We start from the raw sequence: 18,881 nt of genomic DNA, 5'->3' as shown, positions 1-18,881 counted from the left end.
ACCTGTGCTGTGAGAATAAGCTCATTGATGATATGGGCTGCGTGCTGACACCGATCAGGAAGCCCCATGACCTGCGCGACTCTTTCAGGACTAATCCCATCATCTGTGGAGGGAGAGGTGACAAAGACTTAATTAAAAAGGGAAAAAGGCCCACCCACCAAATGAAGCTTCCCTCCCGTATGGCCATAGCCAGTGGTTTCTCCGTAGGTAGATCTGTTGTGTCAGACCTGCCATCTTTCTCCACACTTTCAGCCCTTCCCCCAACCCACCTACAAACCCATACTGATCATCTGAGAAGGGTCTAATAGTGGAAAGGTAACACTTTCACATGCAACATGATAAACCTTGAAAGAGACTGCTATATTCTTAATAGGATAAAAGGTAGCCAAGTGACCCAGAGGAAATTTGAATTCGTCAGGTCCTAACGGCCAGGAATATCATGGAGTACTTTAAAGCCAGGAAACAAGGGTTTTCCATAATCCAATTCTTTGGATCAATTAGCTACAAGACCAAGACATTGCTGCCATAGTGTCTAATGTTTTGAAAATGAGGTGTATACAATTTCTTTCCAGTCTCTCAGGCAACAAGCAGAAAACCCCTGTAGAAACCGCATGAAGAACCAAGAAGGTGGTATGTCATTCTAAAATTGGTGTTAGAAAGGGACATAAAAGCTATACCTACACTGCGTACCTTACAGTGGAACAGCTTTGTGCCGCTGTAAGGTCTCCAGTGTAGTTGCTCTTTGCCCGCAAAAGAGAGCTCTCCTGCCAGCAAAATAAAACCACACACAAAAAAAACGCTGTCCATACCGGCGCTTTTTGTTGGTAAAACTTTTGTTGGCTGGGGCGTGTTTTATTCACACCCCCCGACTGACAAAAGTTTTACCGATCAAAGTGCAGTATAGACACAGCCTAAGTAACTACAAGCAGACAGAAAACTAGCTGCTGTAGATTAGCACTAAGCAATAAAACTGGGCAGTCCCTGCTTCACACAGTGATCAGAAAGCAACAGACCTTTGTTCTCACACAAACCTGGTTTAAACTGAATCCTAACGCCAGCATCATTCTGAATCTTTTTGATCATTTCTCCATTTCTTCCTATTACAATTCCAACAGCAAACCTGGGCACAGAGACCTGATGGGAAAAGCAAAGCAGTGTAAAAACTCAGAACTGGAATATATTATACTTGTTTTACAAGAGGTGTATTCATCCCGCTTACGTACCATGCCAGGCCAAACGAAGCAGCTCCAGGCTGTAAGGTCTTATCCCTCTTAAGCACAAATGTATGGGCAATTTTCAATCCTTAATATTTCCACTGACCATAAATCCCTTCCCCTATCAAAATTAGCCCTCTGCATTACAAGAATGGCACTTTCAAAAAAATTTTTTGGAAGAGATGGAAGTGCCATCCGCAAGCCCAAACAAATGCCCTCTCTGGAAAGCTGGTGAGCCTCTTCTGGTGGATGGGTGCGATATATTTAAAGGCAGAGAGTATCGTGAAGGAAATAAATCTCACTGGCAATGTTTGAAGTTAAATGGTCTCCATCCCTCACCCTAGGGAGGTAACCACAGCACTTGTGAAAAGAACATACCTCTATGCTGCCTCCTCCCATTCTAGAGCTGAAATCACTTCGTACGCCTCGGAAATCTGCCTGATCTTTCTCTCGGATGATCTCCAGTACCATTTCCCTTGCTTGCTGTGGGGAAAAAATTATGGTTACCTTTTAACTCATGTCTATCCCACTCCCCATCTTAATGCTCAGGGCCTCAATGATTAGGCAGCATCAAGCAGAATTGCTTCCTACATTAAGCAGACTGAAATTCCTTCACTTGGGATTTCTTTCACTTTTTAATGGAATTCTGTTTGGTATTGCATCCTCCCTTCCTCATTAACAATTTGATAGCTTTTTAGGAAGAAGATCCCCATGTGCAATTGTTTAAAATGTCTTTAAAAAAAACACGGACATTTGTTTCTAAAATACAATCTTAATTGGGATTTAAGGAAATTCAAGACCCCTGCTGCTGAACAGAACTCAAACCCACACATGCCATGGCAGAAGCCATGATGGCACATTAAACTGCAAGTCCACTAGAAGATGGGGAGGAGGAGACAGGAAAGGAAAGAAGAAATACTAGCTACTAAACACCTTGAAAAGTAAGCACCGGAAAACAACCCTGGTAATCTGTGAAGGTTTTCCTACACGAGTGAATAATCTTGTGTTTGTTTCTGAAGGCCCTTCACAAGCTACTATATAGCCCAGCTAGTGAAAGTGTACATTGCTAACAAACCTATAGTAGCCAGAATTTATAGAAGTTACTTATTAAAGCTACATATCAAACTTTAGGCTCCAGGCATTACCTAAAGCAGCACTGCCGATATTTGGTGATTGTGTTAATAGGATATAGGGGAGATTGTCCCCTCAACCTTTCTCTGAAGTAGCTATCACAAAAAAGGTTGCCATGGAAAGAAATAAAGTTATTGGCAAGATTTAATACAAATCTGCCATTGTCAGAATTATCTGCCAAGTGCAACTATCGTAGCATCCAGAGTTTGTTAGATGCTCAAGGATCTCTAGAGTTTGTTAGGTGCTGTGCAAATGTACAATCCCTGCCCTGAAGGGTTTACAGTCTAAGATCCCTTAATTCTGATTTGCATGGGATTTACTGCTCAGGAAGAACATGGAAAATATGCTGAAGCACATCCAGCAAGGCAGACTGAGGGGCAGTCGACAGAATAGAAGTGACAAGTGAAATACAGTTTGGTTGAAAATGTACGAGTGCTTTTAAACTTGTCTTACAGAGCTACACTTTTATAATGTTAAGTTTAAGTAGTTTGTGAATCATTCGTAAAATTTCAAAGCTGTATTACTAGCTAGATACATCTAGGAGCGGAGGAAAGGATATTAGTGTTCTTCAGGAAAGACCTGGAACACCCTATCATTGTAGGTGTTTCTAAAGGCAACCAGACACTCAGCTCCCAAAGAAAATCAAGAGGGGTTGGGTGCCTAATGCTTCTGAAAGATCTCACCCATTGTTTCTATGCTTGGGCAGGAACTGAAAATCTAACTTTAGCTGTTGGGTGCTATCTGGTGCAACAGCCTTTTAATGTCTTGAGAGTGGTCTAAATTTAGATTAGCATGCCAGCCTCTAGTAAAATGCATTAGTTTCAGAGAGGCACTTGATAAGCACAAACTGCCATAACTAGTAGTTCTAAACATCCACTATGAAGCATCCAACCACCTCCGGTGGTATAGTGGGATTAAACTCTGAAGTCATGACTCTACGTTTTAAGTAGAGCACCTAACACAAGAGAGCCCCTGGATGCAACTGCAATATAAATATCAAATACGCTTAACCTGTGGTGCCAGGAGTTGTTCTGCTTTCAGATTACAAGTGCTACCTGAAGTATTAAACCTTCTGGTTACACTGGAGTCTTATCTGGAGCACGGGTGCCAGCACCTACCTTCATCAGCAGATATTTAGAATGAACAATGCAGCCACAGCCTTATTTAACCCCATGCCATGCTCACAAGCACCATCAACAGTTTCACTGTCTAAAGGGTCTCTTAGTGCAATTATGCAGAATCACATGAAGTGTTTTTACTCCATACCTGTACTTTAAAAGCATCTCCAGTAATACGGAGAGGTTTATCTGCTCCCGTTGGCAACGGGCCATCTTGGATCATAACCATTTTCACGCCTGTTCGCTCCTGCAAAAGCCACACAACACTTTAATAAGCATGGTCCCTAAACAAGAGTGAACAGTAGGTGTCCAAACTTTGGTCACTAAACATTTATATGGGTCAGATGAGCAGCCTTCCAGCATGCTATTTTTAAAGCAAAGACCACAACTGTTCTACAGCCTAAGCCCAGGACTGCAAGGAGGTGCGTTTCTCACACCACATTTTAGTGCAGAGACAACTGCAAACAGAAAATCCAACTTCTGTCTTTCTAGCCAGGTGTAACAGTGAAATAAGAACCTCTCTAAACACACAATTACACAGTGTGTCAGATACCTTTGGATGATACAGCCAAAATTAAAGCTCTCAACAAAAATCACAATTATTATCTTGGCATAAATGTATTACTGAAGCCCTTTATAGCCTTTAAAGATTTGTAAAGTATACCAAGATAAATAGAGAAAAAAATACACCCAGGAACACTGATTTACACCCAGATGTTTTCATGGGGGTGGAGGGAGAGCAGAGGAGATCAAATACCAACTTCACCAACAGGAGTGATGAATTTGATGAAAGGTATCCTGGGGAACAGCACAGCAGGCATTAAGCAGCTTCACCAGGGCACCTGAATCCTGACCTGGGACACCCTTTGCTCTGCCAGGTGAGGGCCCCTCCTCAACAGGGCATACATCTTGCCACAGCTAGTGCTTCTCTTATAATGCAGAGATATATCCACTAGGCGCTCAACTGAGGACAAGCTCATTCCTTTTGTAACTCAGGGCTGGATTTGAACCCAAGTCGCCAAAGGTGAAACACAAACATGTTAACCTCCTGCAGCAGGCACGAGAGGCTCTTTCTTTGAAAGCACTCTTCCTTGATCTCTACTGGGTCACATACCACCTTCTTACGTTGGTGTGAAGTGAATGGATGGAACACCAAGCTCACATACTTCCAGTGGCACATGTACTACGGTTTGGGAACCCCTAATCGAGAGGAACTTTGCTGGGGGGAAAGTTCCTTGAAGTAAAAACATCTCACACACCTGCAACTGTTTTATTGTTTCGCCTCCTTTGCCAATGACTAGACCCACTTTGGATGCCGGGATCAGAATCTCCTGGATCGTACTGTTGCCATCAACATCGTTGTGAAAGCCAGGTCCATTCCGACAGCGATCCACTATCTGCCCCAGTAGCCTCTTCGCTTGTCTTTGAAAAGAAGCAAGGAAAGCAACCATTAGACAACGTTTCATCTGCCCAAGAAACTAAGAACCACTGGAATGAGAGACATTTGGGGAGAGGAGAAGTGAACAGATGAGAAGAAAACTATGGTTAGCACAATGGCTTTTACGCTTTGGAACTCCAATTCCCCTTCACAACACTTATCAGCACTTCGATTTCTAAAAAGTGGAAAAGGGAGGAAGCAGTGCATCTTGACACCTTTGATGCTTACACATTTTTAAATCATTGGCTTCACCACAGCTTGGGTGTACCACATTTTAAGTGGAGTCAAGAAGAATCTCTAATGCCTAAACTCCCAATTTTATTGTTAATATCAATCTTTGTAAATCGTAACCACAACCTCACTTCCCGACTGAGGCAGGCAAGGAGCGCTGCTCTGACACATTAACACAGCAGGTTAGACCACCACCTCTGATCTGACTGAGTCACAGGTGAATCCCTTCTTCTCGGCCTGCTCTCCCGCAGCAACACTGGCAGGGTTTGCTTGCAGCCTTCCATCCTAGCTGGGGCTGCTAAGGCTGTTCAGAAAATGGGGCAGGGGCCGTGTAGCAGCTAGGGCAGGGGTTCTCAAACTTTTGTACTGGTGACCCCATCACATAGCAAGCCTCTGAGAGCGACCCCCCTTATAAATTAAAAACACTTAATATATTTAACACCATTATAAATGCTGGATGCAAAGCGGGGTTTGGGGTGGAGGCTGACAGTTCGCAACCCCCCATGTAATAACCTTGCGACCCCACAAGGGGTCCCGACCCCCAGTTTGAGAACCCCTGAGCTAGGGCAAGAGACTAAGTGCTGCTTGTGAAAGTAGGCGGATGACAAGGTCAGGAGACTGTTCCCTGGCAGCTTTATAATGGCTGAGCTGACTGGCAGTGGCTTTCCATCTTCATGTTAATTGCTGCCACCTACCTGCCCCTTTCTCCTCACTGAAGAGGATGGAGCCAGGCCAGCAGCCACGCATTTGCACTTGGGTGGTGTTCTTCCTCTCTCCTCCACTTAGCAGCCAACCATCTCACGCTGCAGAGGGAATTGTCCCCTTAGGACACATTCCCCTGGGAGTGTCAACTCAGGGGGTGAGGGTCTGATGGCCTGCGTCCAACAGCAGAGCATTACCCCAACCTTGGGCCTCAATCAGGAAGCGAGGCAGGAGCTGGAATTTCCAGGAGTAGATTTCAGATTTGAAACTAACAGTTGGATTCTTGGTTGTTTAAAAAAAAAAAAAATCACAAAACCAATCTTAAGTATTCATAAAGCCCTTAAGTTAATTTTTTTGATGGAAAAAGAAAGATTAAAACAGAGGGCACATTGAAAAACAGAGCATCAACTGCCTTCTGTTTTAATTGTCTTCCTTACTCTTTCCATTAAAAAAAATTTTATTCAAAATTTAAGGGCTTTATGAATACTTAAGATAATCATTCATTCTTTTTAAAACAATCACCCACCCAACTGTTAGGAATGTTCCCGTTATTGAGCCTTCTTCCTCATTCAGTTTCACAAGTCTAAAAAAGTGGGATCACCTGCGACAGCCCTGGATATGAGTGTGTCTAGCTGCGTATTTCAGAACTTTTAGGTGTTAAGAAGATCTGCTCTTACCCATTTTCCCCAAGTGTCTCATCAGGCATTACAGCTTTTTAGTATTTTGCTCTTGTTCTGAAATATCCTTCGCTAGAGGAAAAAAATCATATTGTTTGCCCTATAATCCGTGCTTGCCAATTACAGTTATTCTGGTTCAATGCTTGCAGAATTATGGTACTGTGAGGTGCCTTAAGCATCTTAGATCTCATAGGAACAGAATAGTCAAAGTCTTCTCTTGAGAGAGAGACAGTCTTTGTGCCTATGTATTTTTACTAATCAAAATGCAACTCAAAGATTTCCAGATGGATTTTAAAAAACCCACCTACCCAAAGGTTGGGGAGAGAAAGAGCAGCTCCATATGTTAAGTGTGTTCCTGTAAGCCTGAGGATCCTGGATCCAGTCCCAGCAGGAGGTCCTCAACTGGTTTGTGAGAGTCTCAAACTCAGCTCCTAGGAAGGGGGAGGGAGGAAACACTGTCCCTAAATTTTCTATAGGCCTAAAGAATAGAAACCCCCGCTGGATTGCCAAATGTGTGTCTACCATGCAGGGACCAGAGTTCAAATATTCAGTTCAGTCCTTCGCTTCTGGCTGGCAGCAATATGGAGGAGGCACCCTGATGGACCTCATGCTGCTCTGGAGCAATACCTCCTGTTTATTCAGGAATGCAACTGACAGGCTCTGGGGGCCTTGTGCAGCCCCTCTTCAGCTGGAAGGATGGCCATCTCAGTAGCAGTGGGAAGGTGGAGGGGAGAAGAGTGATCTTTAATGGCTTAATTTAGTATCCTGGAAACTTGCAGTTAGTCAACTGCATCCTAAGTGCCCTAAGAGCAACTCTGAAGTGAAATTCCACGGGACTTCTGCAGTGGGTTCAGCAGACTAACTGGAAAAGACTCTGATGAGTAAACATCTCAGTGTTAGACCAAGCGGCTCTAGAGTCTGGTGACCCTAAAGCTTCTGTAGGCCAACATTTGCTGATTGTGGCTAACCAAATAGCAGCACCGATAGAACACAGTGGTAAGGAAGAGGAAAAGGAAAGAGAGATAGAGAAAAAGAACAAAACAAAACTCACTCAATGCTCTCTGGTGTTCCGGTGAGCACACAGGGCCTCTCAGGCATCCCGCCGCTGTCTGTTAAGGGAACAAGAACACGGCGACAACAGGGATTGGATATTTCACAACTCTTGAATGGCCAACAGTAGTCAGCCAAGCAGGCAGATACAAGCAGCCTAGACACAGCCTACACAACTAGCTCTTTCATGTTTAAAAGAGGCAGTAAAATCTACATGATCCATTATGGATTGCACGTTATAAGAGGGTAGTTAGAGACAGCCAGTCTCAAGAACAAAGTGCAGCCTCAAAGTACACACAGTACTTGCATGAAGCAATCAGGTTCTACACCTGATCTGAATTCTTGGCTGCAATTCATTATAATTATGTATCTGGAAATAAAGCAAATAGTTGTTAAGTATCTTATTTATCCTTCAATCACCCTGCACACTCACTCCTGCGTGAGTATTCAGTCTTGTGCCTGTGGCATCTTAGACTGATATGATCATGGTGTTTTCCTACACTTAGTACAACTATATATTCCATGTTAGCTTTCTTTTAAGTGTCACACTCCTAGTAAACGAGTTGTTACATGCAATTCAATTGGATTAAAAAAACTGGACAGCTGCTTCAGTGACCAAAGGGCAGCACTAAAATGTTCCCTTTGCACATTGAAATATGTTGATCCTCGATATCTTTGAATTCTCATTAACATGTTCTAAGACAAAATGGATCTCTCCTTTATTTTTAAATCTCCCCCTGCCAATTAAGATTAAGAACCCAGAAGACAATATTTTGCAGTAACTATATTCCTCCCCATGTAGTAACATAGTCTGTTTTCCCTTCGGGGAAACGGAAGTATCTTCACAGAAAAATAGTACAAAGCAAGAATACGCAGCATACCACAACAGATTGGTACGGTCTCCTTTTTAGTTTGAGATGGATCCGATCAGGAGCAACTCCCGACCTCTTGAAATTTCAGTTTCCAAAAACTGACAAGTCTATGCAATTAAATACAATCCACATCTGATCTCTCCAAAGAAGTGCCACTGGAAGACAGCCCTGAACAGGAGCATTTCCCATCTCTGTAGGGAACAACATGGACCATCCTTTAACACTTAAGGTGCATCTGCTTCTTGATTAGAGGTGGTCCCCTCATTTTGCTCCCAGAAGTAGCTAACAGGTCTGTTTTCTGTGTTAGTATGGAGGTCAGTCCCAGAACAGAATTCCCTTGTGCATCATTAGGTAACCAGCGATAACACATATGAATGTGATGCACAGCCAGGTCTCCACATCTATTGGACATGCCATATTTCAATGCCATGCCCTGCTACTTGTCCACTACACACAGAAGCTCTTACCTGGAGCAATCTGAATTTTGCAGCCAGACTCTGCCTGGATCCGTGAGATCTGTTCACCGCCCCTGCCGATTACTGAAACAAGTTCAACAAGTGTCAATTTACTGTTGTCCTAGCCAAGAGCAGAGGATCTGCTCCCTTTACTCCACTGCAACTGGCAGTAAAGGGGAGACTGTATTCCAAAACTGTAAAACAGGCCTCCCCATACTCTGGTACACAGAAAGCCAACGTTAGGGTAGAATCCTTACATTTTTTGCTGAATTCTAGTAATTGTATTTCCTTGTACATACAAGTCTTACACTGAAGTGGGAATACACGGTAGGTAAAAATAAGTCACTAAACAGAGCCAAGTCAGGAAAGGTGTTTTAAGGTTATTGTCCTGTGACAACCTGAATCTCAGGTCGGATAAGAAAAGTGGCTGCAAAATTATCAGGACAGCCATAAGCAAAGGTATTTGGGTTATTGCTTTTTTTTTTTTTTTAATAAAGAATTCACTGCCTCTCCTTCAAGAGCATGTTGCTGGTTTGAGCTACACTTGAATACACCTGGTTTTATATTGAAGTGCCATAACAGACCTCAAGCTGAAAGTGAAAACTGGCCTCCCTTAGATCCCCCGCATCACTGAATGATGACTGTGTTTCACACTGTATATCAGGGAGAGAACATGCACGGCCAGTCATACGTACTCTTCCCAAAGAGTAACGTGGAGCACAGCTGCAGGTCAGCCAAGTCTAACAGGCATGATTGGGTCAACATTCTCTAAGCAGAAGGCCCTCAATTGTGGAACTTGCTTCCGCTAGTTTCTGTCTGAGCTTGAATCTTTATCACCCTCTTTGCTTCATGCCACATACTAACTTTTTTGCCCAGACCTTCTCCTCATGGAACTACAGAACTACCTTCGGAATGGCCAGCACCTGGCCCCCTAAAAGATTGGGATGGGAGGGCATGGGGGTGGGGGGGGGAGAGAAAGAGTGCCGCTCCTTTATAAGAAACCAACAAATGAATAATTGAACTGAGCCAGGAAGAGTTTTCAATTTCAGCTTCAGGTTGGACATCCTGGTCCATCGGTCTATGTGTAACAGCAGTAAACTCGGATGGTTATTTCCCTTTTCACACACTAAGCACAGCATTTGGGGTGATGCTCCTTTACCAGAAGAGATGACATGCTGGAATCCCAAGGTTATGGAACATGCCATGGCATGACTCTAGTCATGACAGCAGTAGGATTCCCTTGAAAGGAGAAACAGTGAACAGCTGAAGGAACACAGGGATCAGGGTGAAGTGTGAGAGAACATCATCAAGGGTGCAAGAGTGAAGTGAAGGAGAGAAGAAGAAAATCAGGAAGAAAAAGGAGAGAGAAACCCATCCGTGCAGGAAAGTGCACCCCAGTTATTTCTCTCTGCACTGAGCGTACTAGGGATCTGTAAAAATTCAACTTTCATTTTAAGTGTTTAAACGCTATTTCTTTCCTCCCTCTTCCCCCATCCACACTGACAATAGCATACTTAAATGCAGTAACTGGTTCTGGTGACTGGCAAATGGACTCATTCTTGGTAAACCTTGTAATTTGGTCTGGGGAATCTGTGGTTACAGCCAGAGTTGCCAGAACAGTACATCTTCAGAAATGTGTCTCCCCTGCCTCCCCACACCCCAAAAAACCCTATTCCATATTCATCACTATAAAACCGTTACCAGCAAACAGGTAGTTTATATCTGGGTTTTTAAGTGCAGGGCACTGTGGCAGACCCTGTTTAATTTGCCCTTACTGGGAGATGTTATTAATAGGCAAGATTTTTCACAGCCAGTAAATTCACAGTGGCATTGACTAAAGCTGTGAGTCTTATTCCTCACCCACCACAATAAGCACTGTTCTTGAACAGAACACACATTTAGAAACTGAATTTAGAACAAAAACATCCAGGATACTTACTAAATCCAACCATTTTATCAGGCACTTTGAATTCTTCTGTTATTACTGTCCTAAAAATAGAGATTCAAATAGTCACTGCAAAGAACAGTTTAGTAGACCACCTTTGTCCTCCCACAAAAGTCAGCCACACAGAGTACAAAGTTTTGTACAGAAAAGTAAACACTTCAGCCATAATCAAAACCATTTGGGTTGGAAGTGAGCCCTTGAGGGTCATCTATTTTACCCCCTTCTTTGTGGAAGAAGTGGTTTAGTTATTCCTAAACTCTGATAGATTTTAAATCTACCCTTGATCAGCTCCACATAAGTGGATTCCATACCTCCTTTGTCTGTTCTTGTAAATCTTTTTTCTAAAACGGAACCTCAATTTTCCCATGATGCAGCTTAAGACCATTACTTCTTGGTCTGTCCTTACTGCATGAGACTAACTGGCCGCCGACCTCTAATATCCCTTCATGTATTTGTAGACAATTATACCTCCCCTTGGCTAGATTGTCTCTGGAATTAACAGAAGCAGTTCTCAACTGTTCCTCATAGGTCTTAAATTTTCATGAAATGTTTTATCATTTTTATTGCTCTCTGGACACTCTAATTTCCCCATCTTAAAATGTGATGCCAAAAACTAAAGTTTTCCACCTGAGGCCTAATCAGCGTTGAGTAAAGCAGAATAATTACCTCGCTTGTTTTCCACACGATACTCCTCTTAAACACACCCCAATGAATATGGCATTTGCCATTTTTATTAGCACTTGATTCAAGTGAATCTTGATAGACACTTCCCAACTCTTCATACATTGGAAAATGCACAATATCCAATTTGTTTGACACCCCTGAAAGCAATTAAATATCTTTGGAGGAAGCTCAGCATAGGTTTCTAATGAGGCTTCTTGCGAGATCTTATGACACAGTTTGTATTATAACAGCCATAGGAAGAATAAAAATATGAATTTCTAAACTTTTCCCCAGCTGCGCCATAGATAAGTACTTATGACTGAGGACCTAATCCATAACATGATTACCTACTGCAGCATTATATTGTCCCACTCTTACCAGAGTTAGAATATGGGTCGCCCTTACTGTCAGACAGCAGCGTGATGCTACGGTTCGATCCTGTATTATAAAAGGGTCCCCGAGTAAATTAGTGGTGGTGAAAGAGTGCTAGCTGACAGCTTAAAGAATGAGGTCCTCTGTTTGGAAAGGGAACAGGCACAGCAAGGGTCTACCAACTGTTCTATCACACTTCAACCTGGGTGTAATAGTACCACTTCTAAACACTGGGAGCTTGAAAGTATCCATAGCCATTCCTTGCCCTTTCTGCTGAGCCCTTAACAGGGGGATTGGTTATGATGGTAGTGTGCTGCCACCAACATATCTGGAATTTAAGGACTTTGAGCAAGAGGCAACTTCTGAAGTGAAACCACCACCACTCGCTACAGAAACACAAGATCCTAAAAACCAAGCACGACTTAAGACACGAAAGCTTATGCTCAAATAAATTGGTTAGTCTCTAAGATGCCACAAGTACTTCTTTTGTTTTTGCGGATACAGACTAACACGGCTGCTACTCTAAGACTTAAGACAGCATCCTTTAGAGCCACACTATGCCATGCCGGGTAAGAAGTCATCCGAGGGGTCATATTTTACCAGCAAAATGAGAAAAACCTCAATTGCCAGCTTAATACTTCTGATTCCTCTTCCACTGCCAAAAAAGCACGTCATTTTCTTATGCTCAGTCCTACAAAGGTAGATGAAGCCAAATCCAAGCCTTCCTTACAAAAATGTGAGCTTTTTTTTTTCAAGTGTGCAGTGTCTCAAAGGGTAGGCAAAAACTGCAGTCTGGAGAAAAAGAGAGCCAATAGTTTTCCACGTTCTCAACCTCTGACTTCCTAGCACTCTAGTACAGATGGTGGATCAATAAACAATTAGAACTGATCAATAAATAATAAAACATAACCCACTGCTTACCTTTGATGTACCAGGGCCCCTAACTGGTTACCTACTGTGGCAGAGAGGAAAAGGGAAAAAAAAAAAAAAAAAATCAAAGCATTAGTACGGATAAACTAACTTCATCCCTACAGAAAGAGTTCTTACCATTTCATCAAAAAAAAGAAAGAAAAGCAAAATGGTAATTTAGGTTCAATGGCTGAAATGAATGTGTTATGTGGTAAGAAACAGGAGGGGATTTCTTGATCAACGCAGTCTACAATCCAGTGTCCAGCTGAACACAGGATACGAAATTGATCTGGATCTCCCCATGCTGAGAGTCATAGGAGAAAATCCTGCCAGCCCAAATCCCTGTAAACTTACCTCCCCCGCTTCCCAAATTAAACCCAAATGTAAAGATCAAGCAGATTTTGGTACATATTAAATTAAAAAAAAATCAAAAAGCCAAAGCAGATTTTGAGATTTAGTTTAATCAGAAGCATTAGAGATCACTTGCACATACTTCTCTCTGTATCTCTTATCTGTGCTCCATGGAGCCCACTTAAACGGAGACCTGTTAAAGGAATAGGTCTGTTAAGTAACCTTGTGGCACCCACATTGTATCCTTTTATCACATTTCTACTGAATACACACATTTTAGCCACACTTACATTGTCAGCTGGTGGCTCATCTAGGATTACCCCTCACCTCCTCAACTAACCTCCCCCAACCAGACAGTGTTTTTGCTATTCGTTTCAAGCCTTCCCCCCCCCCAGATTAATTTTTCCTCCAGAAGTTACCGTAAAAATATGGTGCAATTACAAACAGGGGCCCACTGCAAAGTAGGAAAACATCCTGCAAAGCTTCCTACAGGACTTCACCTGTAGGAAACATACTAAGAAATGGGCCATTTGCTCCCATTTGCTCCACAGCTAGAAGACCATTTTGATTATCTGAACTGTGATAAATATTTTGTTCCAAACTTTTTAGCGATAACTTTCACATTCTTTGATCTGAAATAAGTTGTGACTCAGCTGATGAGAAGAAGAAAATGGATGCACCTCACATTCTTCAAATATAATAAGAGTATTGTTTTGCAGTGCTGTAGCCATGTTAGTCCCAGGATATTAGAGAGACAAGAAGGGTGAGGTAATCTTATTGGACCAGCTTCTGTTGGTGAAGAGAGACTAGCTTTGAGCTTACACAGGGCTCTTCAGGGCCGGGAAAGGTGCTCAAGGCAGGTCTACACTACAAATTTACATCGGTGCAGCTGTGCCGCCATAGTACGTCTGTAGAAGGCACTCTAAGCCAATGGAAGAGAGCTCTCCCACAGGCTTAATAACTCCACCTCCGCGAGAGGGTGTAGCTATGTTGGTGGGAGGTTCTGACAGGGTCTAGGGATGTAAATATTGTTTTAAAAGTTATCCATTTAAACGTTTAAAATTATATTGTTTAAACGGTTACCCGATTAAAGGGAGAGGGGCTTGGGAGCTGCTCCAGCCAGTCAGCATCTGGCCGGCCAGCATGGGGTTCCTGGGGTTGGCGGGCTGGCCAGCCTGGGGTTAACCATTTAGACTAATGCTAACCAATTAAATATTTTACATCCCTAACGGGGTCCCACTGCAAAGTAGGAAAAATATCCCACAAAACGCACTACAAAACTTCACCTGTGTGAAACACATTAAGAAATGGGCCATTTGCTCCTAACAACTAGAAGGACCATTTTGATTACGTTGGTTGTGAGGGGTATTCGTCATCACAGGAGCAGAGAGAAGTGCAGATTTTGCATCTGTTATGGCAGGGTCTGATGCTGCTTTGAGTTGGTATGTCTTGGACTGTGAAGACCTTGCTTCTGATGAGCACCGTGAGGTTGGAGGGTTGTTTGAAGCAACACCCTGTCATAACAGATGCAAAAGTTGCAGACAATTCCACCCTTATGATGACCAATACTCCCACAACATACATTTCAAGATCCATAGGTCCTTCACATGCCTATCATAACATGTGGTATACCTCTGCCAGTGCCCTAAATGCCCCAACAGCAAATACCTGGGTGAAATTAAACAATCACTATGCTCTCAAATGAACTCTCAGGAAAGAAAACGACAAGACAAGACCACCATATAATCAGCAGGCAAACACTTTTCACAGAATGATCACTCTGTATCTGATCTCTCAGGCCTCATTCTCAAAGGAAACCTGCACAACACCTTCAGAAGACTAGCCTGGGAGCTTAAATTCATAACTTTGCTAGACACAACAAGTCATGGACTCAAAGATCCTGGATTTATGGCTCATTACAACAACCTGTGACCTGCTAACCCTCCTTTGTCCTGACTGCAGGGGTGTTAACTGCCCACCTCCCCTTAAAATGATCTTTTGTAACATGTTCCTCCTTGGATTTAGCCGAGACACTGAGTACCTTTCCCAGACCGGAAGACTAGCTCTGTGTAAGCTTAAAAGCTTGTCTTTCACCCATAGAAGCTGGTCCAATAAGAGATATTACCTCACCCACCTTGTCTCTCTAATAGAAAAATGCATAAAATCTGTGACCAAACACACTCTTTAGATAAATAAAATAGGCAGAGTCAATACCTTATTTCTGTTGTGTGTCAATATCTTGATAATGGTCCTGGACAAGATATTGACAGAATATATATATTTTTATTATGCTGTTCAGCTCAGAGGTAAGACAACTGCTGTGTTATTGACCCCTTTAGATTTGCCTTTGCATACGCTCACACTGAATATAAAATGTCCTAATTTAAGAGTTATCAATACTGCAGTAGAAAAGTTGGGTGATGTAATGGGGAATATTTGCTCTTATTGATAAAGATACTACTACCCAGAAGGGCTGAGCAAATAAGATACAAGCTTATTCAGTAAATTCGGAAACATACCATCCTGTTCCCAAGCTGGTTTAAAAATACTCTTACAACAATAATAGGGCAAGAGACATCATTTGTTTTACCACAGCACTAGGGGCCCTAGCCATGGATCACAATTTCACATTATTCCAACAAGGTCGCAGAAAGAGCAGTCCCATTATTGCCAGGGCTGTTTCACATTTCTTTTTAGCATTTTCCCTAACACAATCCGTTTCAGCATCTCTCTTAGCAAACTGGATAGGAATATTAAACAGATTAAGAAACAGAGCTGTACCCCAATAAACCCTTCCACCTGTCCTAAATTTTTACACTGATAATTAAGCATAGCTTCCATTTTGTAACAAGTACTGGTTGGGGAGATACTGTTTTGTTGACAAGCAGAAGAGCTCATTTAAGTCATGAAAATAATGTACTGCACATCTGGAGAGCCTCCCATCCAAAGATTTTGAGCGCATTACAAACAAATTAACCCTTTCAACATGCAGGTAAAGTAGATAGCCTCATTTTACTTAAGGGGAAATGGGGGGCACAAAGGTTAAGGCACCTACATAAAGTCTGTAACAGAGGAGTAGAACCCAGATTTCTTGCCTCCTAGTCCTATATGACTTAAGCACAAGACTTGCCTGCATCTTCCACGTACATGCACTCTCCCTGTTCCCTACCCAAGAACATGAAATGCTGAGAAACTCCATGCCCCCCCCCCAAAAAAAAAATTACCCCTCCATGAGAAAATGATTAGCCCATGGTTCCAACAATCTGAAGTTTCATTCTCTCTCAAACATGCCCATTTTGCTCTGAAAGACAGACTAATAGAGAGGCAAGTCTGGGACAGAATGCATGTACTGAAATACCAAAAACTGATGATATATTCTACGCAGAGGGCACCATCTTCCGCTTAATGGCAAGGAAGGGGTTGAACACTGATAGGCCACATATGTGTTCCCCCTCCCCCTCTTCACATCTATTGAGTACAATTTAACTGTAAGTGCAGTCATTTTACTGCAAATAAGGAGAAAGACTGAATAAAATCAGCCCAATTTCCTGTTAATGGCACCTGCTGGTTGATAACTGAATTCTGCCTAACAGATACTCAACACAAATGCAGATTTTTAGTTTTTATTTTCCACCCTATAAAACAGTGCAGTGCCTCCCACCAAATTAATGTGCATGGTGGGAATATACAATCTTATGGAAGAAAATATCCCTCACAAGAATAAAACCACAGCAATGCAACACATGCAGAAGCTGAGGCATAGAAGGTTGCAAACTATACTTTAGGATTTTGAGAAGTACACACTTACTGAAGAGGGTCAGGAGTGTTTGGGGGATGGGGTGGTTAAAGTGTATTTTTCCCTCAAATACTTCTCCCTCCTCAAGTCTGTCACTAGTTTTCTCCCTAATGAAGCCTTAAAGAACTTCAACCGGAGGGGAGGTCTGCCGTTCTTCCACTCCTTAAGTTACAATTCCTTTGAAGTGCTCATTACTATAAATGAAACATTTGCATCTTTAAGGGATCATTAAAATGAGGGGAGAGAAGATTGGGTTTGGGTTCTGGTTCTGCCACAGAACCTTCTGACTCTTGGTCTCAGTTCCCCATCTGCAAGACAGGGATAATACGTCCTCTCTTTCACCCATTGTTCTAGTCTATTTTGATTGGAAGTTCTGAGACAAGGATCTTCTCCTATTATGTGTATGTACAGCACTTAAATGGGGCCATGATCTTGGTTGAGATCTATAGGCACTACTCTAACACAAATAATGTGAAACATTAGATTTGCTTTACCACTTGAAGTGGCTATAAACATTTTGGGGGTGGGGAGATGTCTCTAGGATTCTTCCCTATCTCCTCCTGCCAACGCTCTTTGCCCCAGAACAGCAGCAGTCCTCTATCTGAAGGCTGAGCACCAGTTCTAAATCCTATGTCACTAAAGAATACAAGACAATTCCTCAAAGGCCTGACTGGACTTAAAATGGACATGACAAAGTTCAGGGTCTGATCTTCAATTTCTGAGACTCAATATGCTGCAGCTACTAGACAAGCTCCCCTCTTCCTTTGAAAAAGCAAATTTTTTTTTAAAAATTGTTTGATGCTGTAAAATGGTTAAATTGCGCCATTAGTTAAAAATATTCTGGCAGTACAACAGTAGCAGCCAATAGAATATGGGGACTGAGTCATGAGAGCTGGATTCTATTTTCAACTGCATGCAAACAAGAGCAAGACATTATATCTAAGCAACTCAGGCCCTGTCTACACAGTGTGACAACACACAACAGAGGAGTGTAAACTGTAGAGCACTTAAAGTGTTGCACTCTAACTACCCTGTATAGGCCCTGCTGATATGCTCTAAAAGGCACCTAATGCACGTTGATGTAGTCCTGTTTGACACAGCACTATATGTTAACATGCATGAAGAATCTTTTAGCGCATGTCAGCAGGGTCTACATTTTAGAGCACTCTACGATTTATACCCCCTCCTGTGCACATTCCTCATCACTAAAATGGGGATAATCCACCTTTGCAAAGCGCTTCAAGATCTATGAACACGGGTGCTATATAAGTGCCACATAAAATTAAACAGAAGTTAGAGTGAGTGTTCGTGCCAATAAAGCCAGTTTTGCCGAACTGTGCTACCAGTTCTCAGTTAGACCCCCACCCTGTCCAAGCCCTGTGTGTGAAGAAAAGCATGCACATTTTAGAGTACTTCCCAGAGAAAGGAAATAATGAAACTGAAAATCCTCTGTTTCAGGCTCCATTTCAGACCCACAGCCTAGGTTAGTGCAGCCAATTTTAGTAGCTCTAAACTGTAGATTAAGGTTATTTAAAAAAAAGGAGGGGGGATTTATGCACTGTTTTCCAATACTATGACAAATCTCTTCTCCCAGGAAAGGCTATAAAAGCAACAGAACTTATGACCAATGCACTGCCACCATTTGTCTCAGAGACAATTTCATAATCTTACATCACTCAGCAGTGCTGGCAGCCATTTACAGAACTGTACAGGTATGAGTTAAGATTTCCTAGACCCTGGCAGTTCATTCCCACATTCCGCTACTGGAAAATTGGATTCACAGAATATGCAAGAGTATTAAGAAAGAAGAAAAAAAGAGAACAATGCCTGAGCCAGGCTATTTTTTACTACTGGATTTGTTTTGACACTTACCAGCAGGGTTTAACCAACCCCCCCAAAATCCAACACATGTTTATGGAAGTGATATGAAAAGTCCCTTTGTGGTGATGTTTCCAAA

General features: G+C 42.4%; 1 protein-coding gene across 14 annotated transcripts in view; it reads right to left on the bottom strand.

Annotated features, from left to right (window-relative positions):
- Nucleotides 1-18,881, bottom strand: part of FUBP3 (far upstream element binding protein 3) — a 56,422-nt gene that overhangs the window by 21,825 nt on the left and 15,716 nt on the right. For 8 of the 14 annotated variants that reach the window (XM_073314631.1, XM_073314641.1, XM_073314640.1 and 5 more), the window contains exons 3-12: nucleotides 13,271-13,321; nucleotides 12,790-12,823; nucleotides 10,828-10,877; nucleotides 8,901-8,972; nucleotides 7,563-7,620; nucleotides 4,723-4,885; nucleotides 3,612-3,710; nucleotides 1,593-1,697; nucleotides 1,032-1,134; nucleotides 3-103 (exon numbers count right to left, since the gene is read on the bottom strand). In XM_073314631.1, coding sequence (XP_073170732.1) covers nucleotides 3-103; nucleotides 1,032-1,134; nucleotides 1,593-1,697; nucleotides 3,612-3,710; nucleotides 4,723-4,885; nucleotides 7,563-7,620; nucleotides 8,901-8,972; nucleotides 10,828-10,877; nucleotides 12,790-12,823; nucleotides 13,271-13,321 — 836 coding nt within the window. The remainder of the gene's footprint in view (nucleotides 1-2; nucleotides 104-1,031; nucleotides 1,135-1,592; nucleotides 1,698-3,611; nucleotides 3,711-4,722; nucleotides 4,886-7,562; nucleotides 7,621-8,900; nucleotides 8,973-10,827; nucleotides 10,878-12,789; nucleotides 12,824-13,270; nucleotides 13,322-18,881) is intronic. The other 6 variants (XM_073314635.1, XM_073314642.1, XM_073314638.1 and 3 more) reach the window with 3 other exon arrangements.

The sequence above is a fragment of the Lepidochelys kempii genome, chromosome 16, assembly GCF_965140285.1.
Source record: "Lepidochelys kempii isolate rLepKem1 chromosome 16, rLepKem1.hap1, whole genome shotgun sequence".
Classification (NCBI taxonomy): domain Eukaryota; kingdom Metazoa; phylum Chordata; order Testudines; family Cheloniidae; genus Lepidochelys; species Lepidochelys kempii.
Note: the sequence above shows the minus strand (reverse complement) of the source record. Positions and strands in the feature narration are given on the sequence as shown.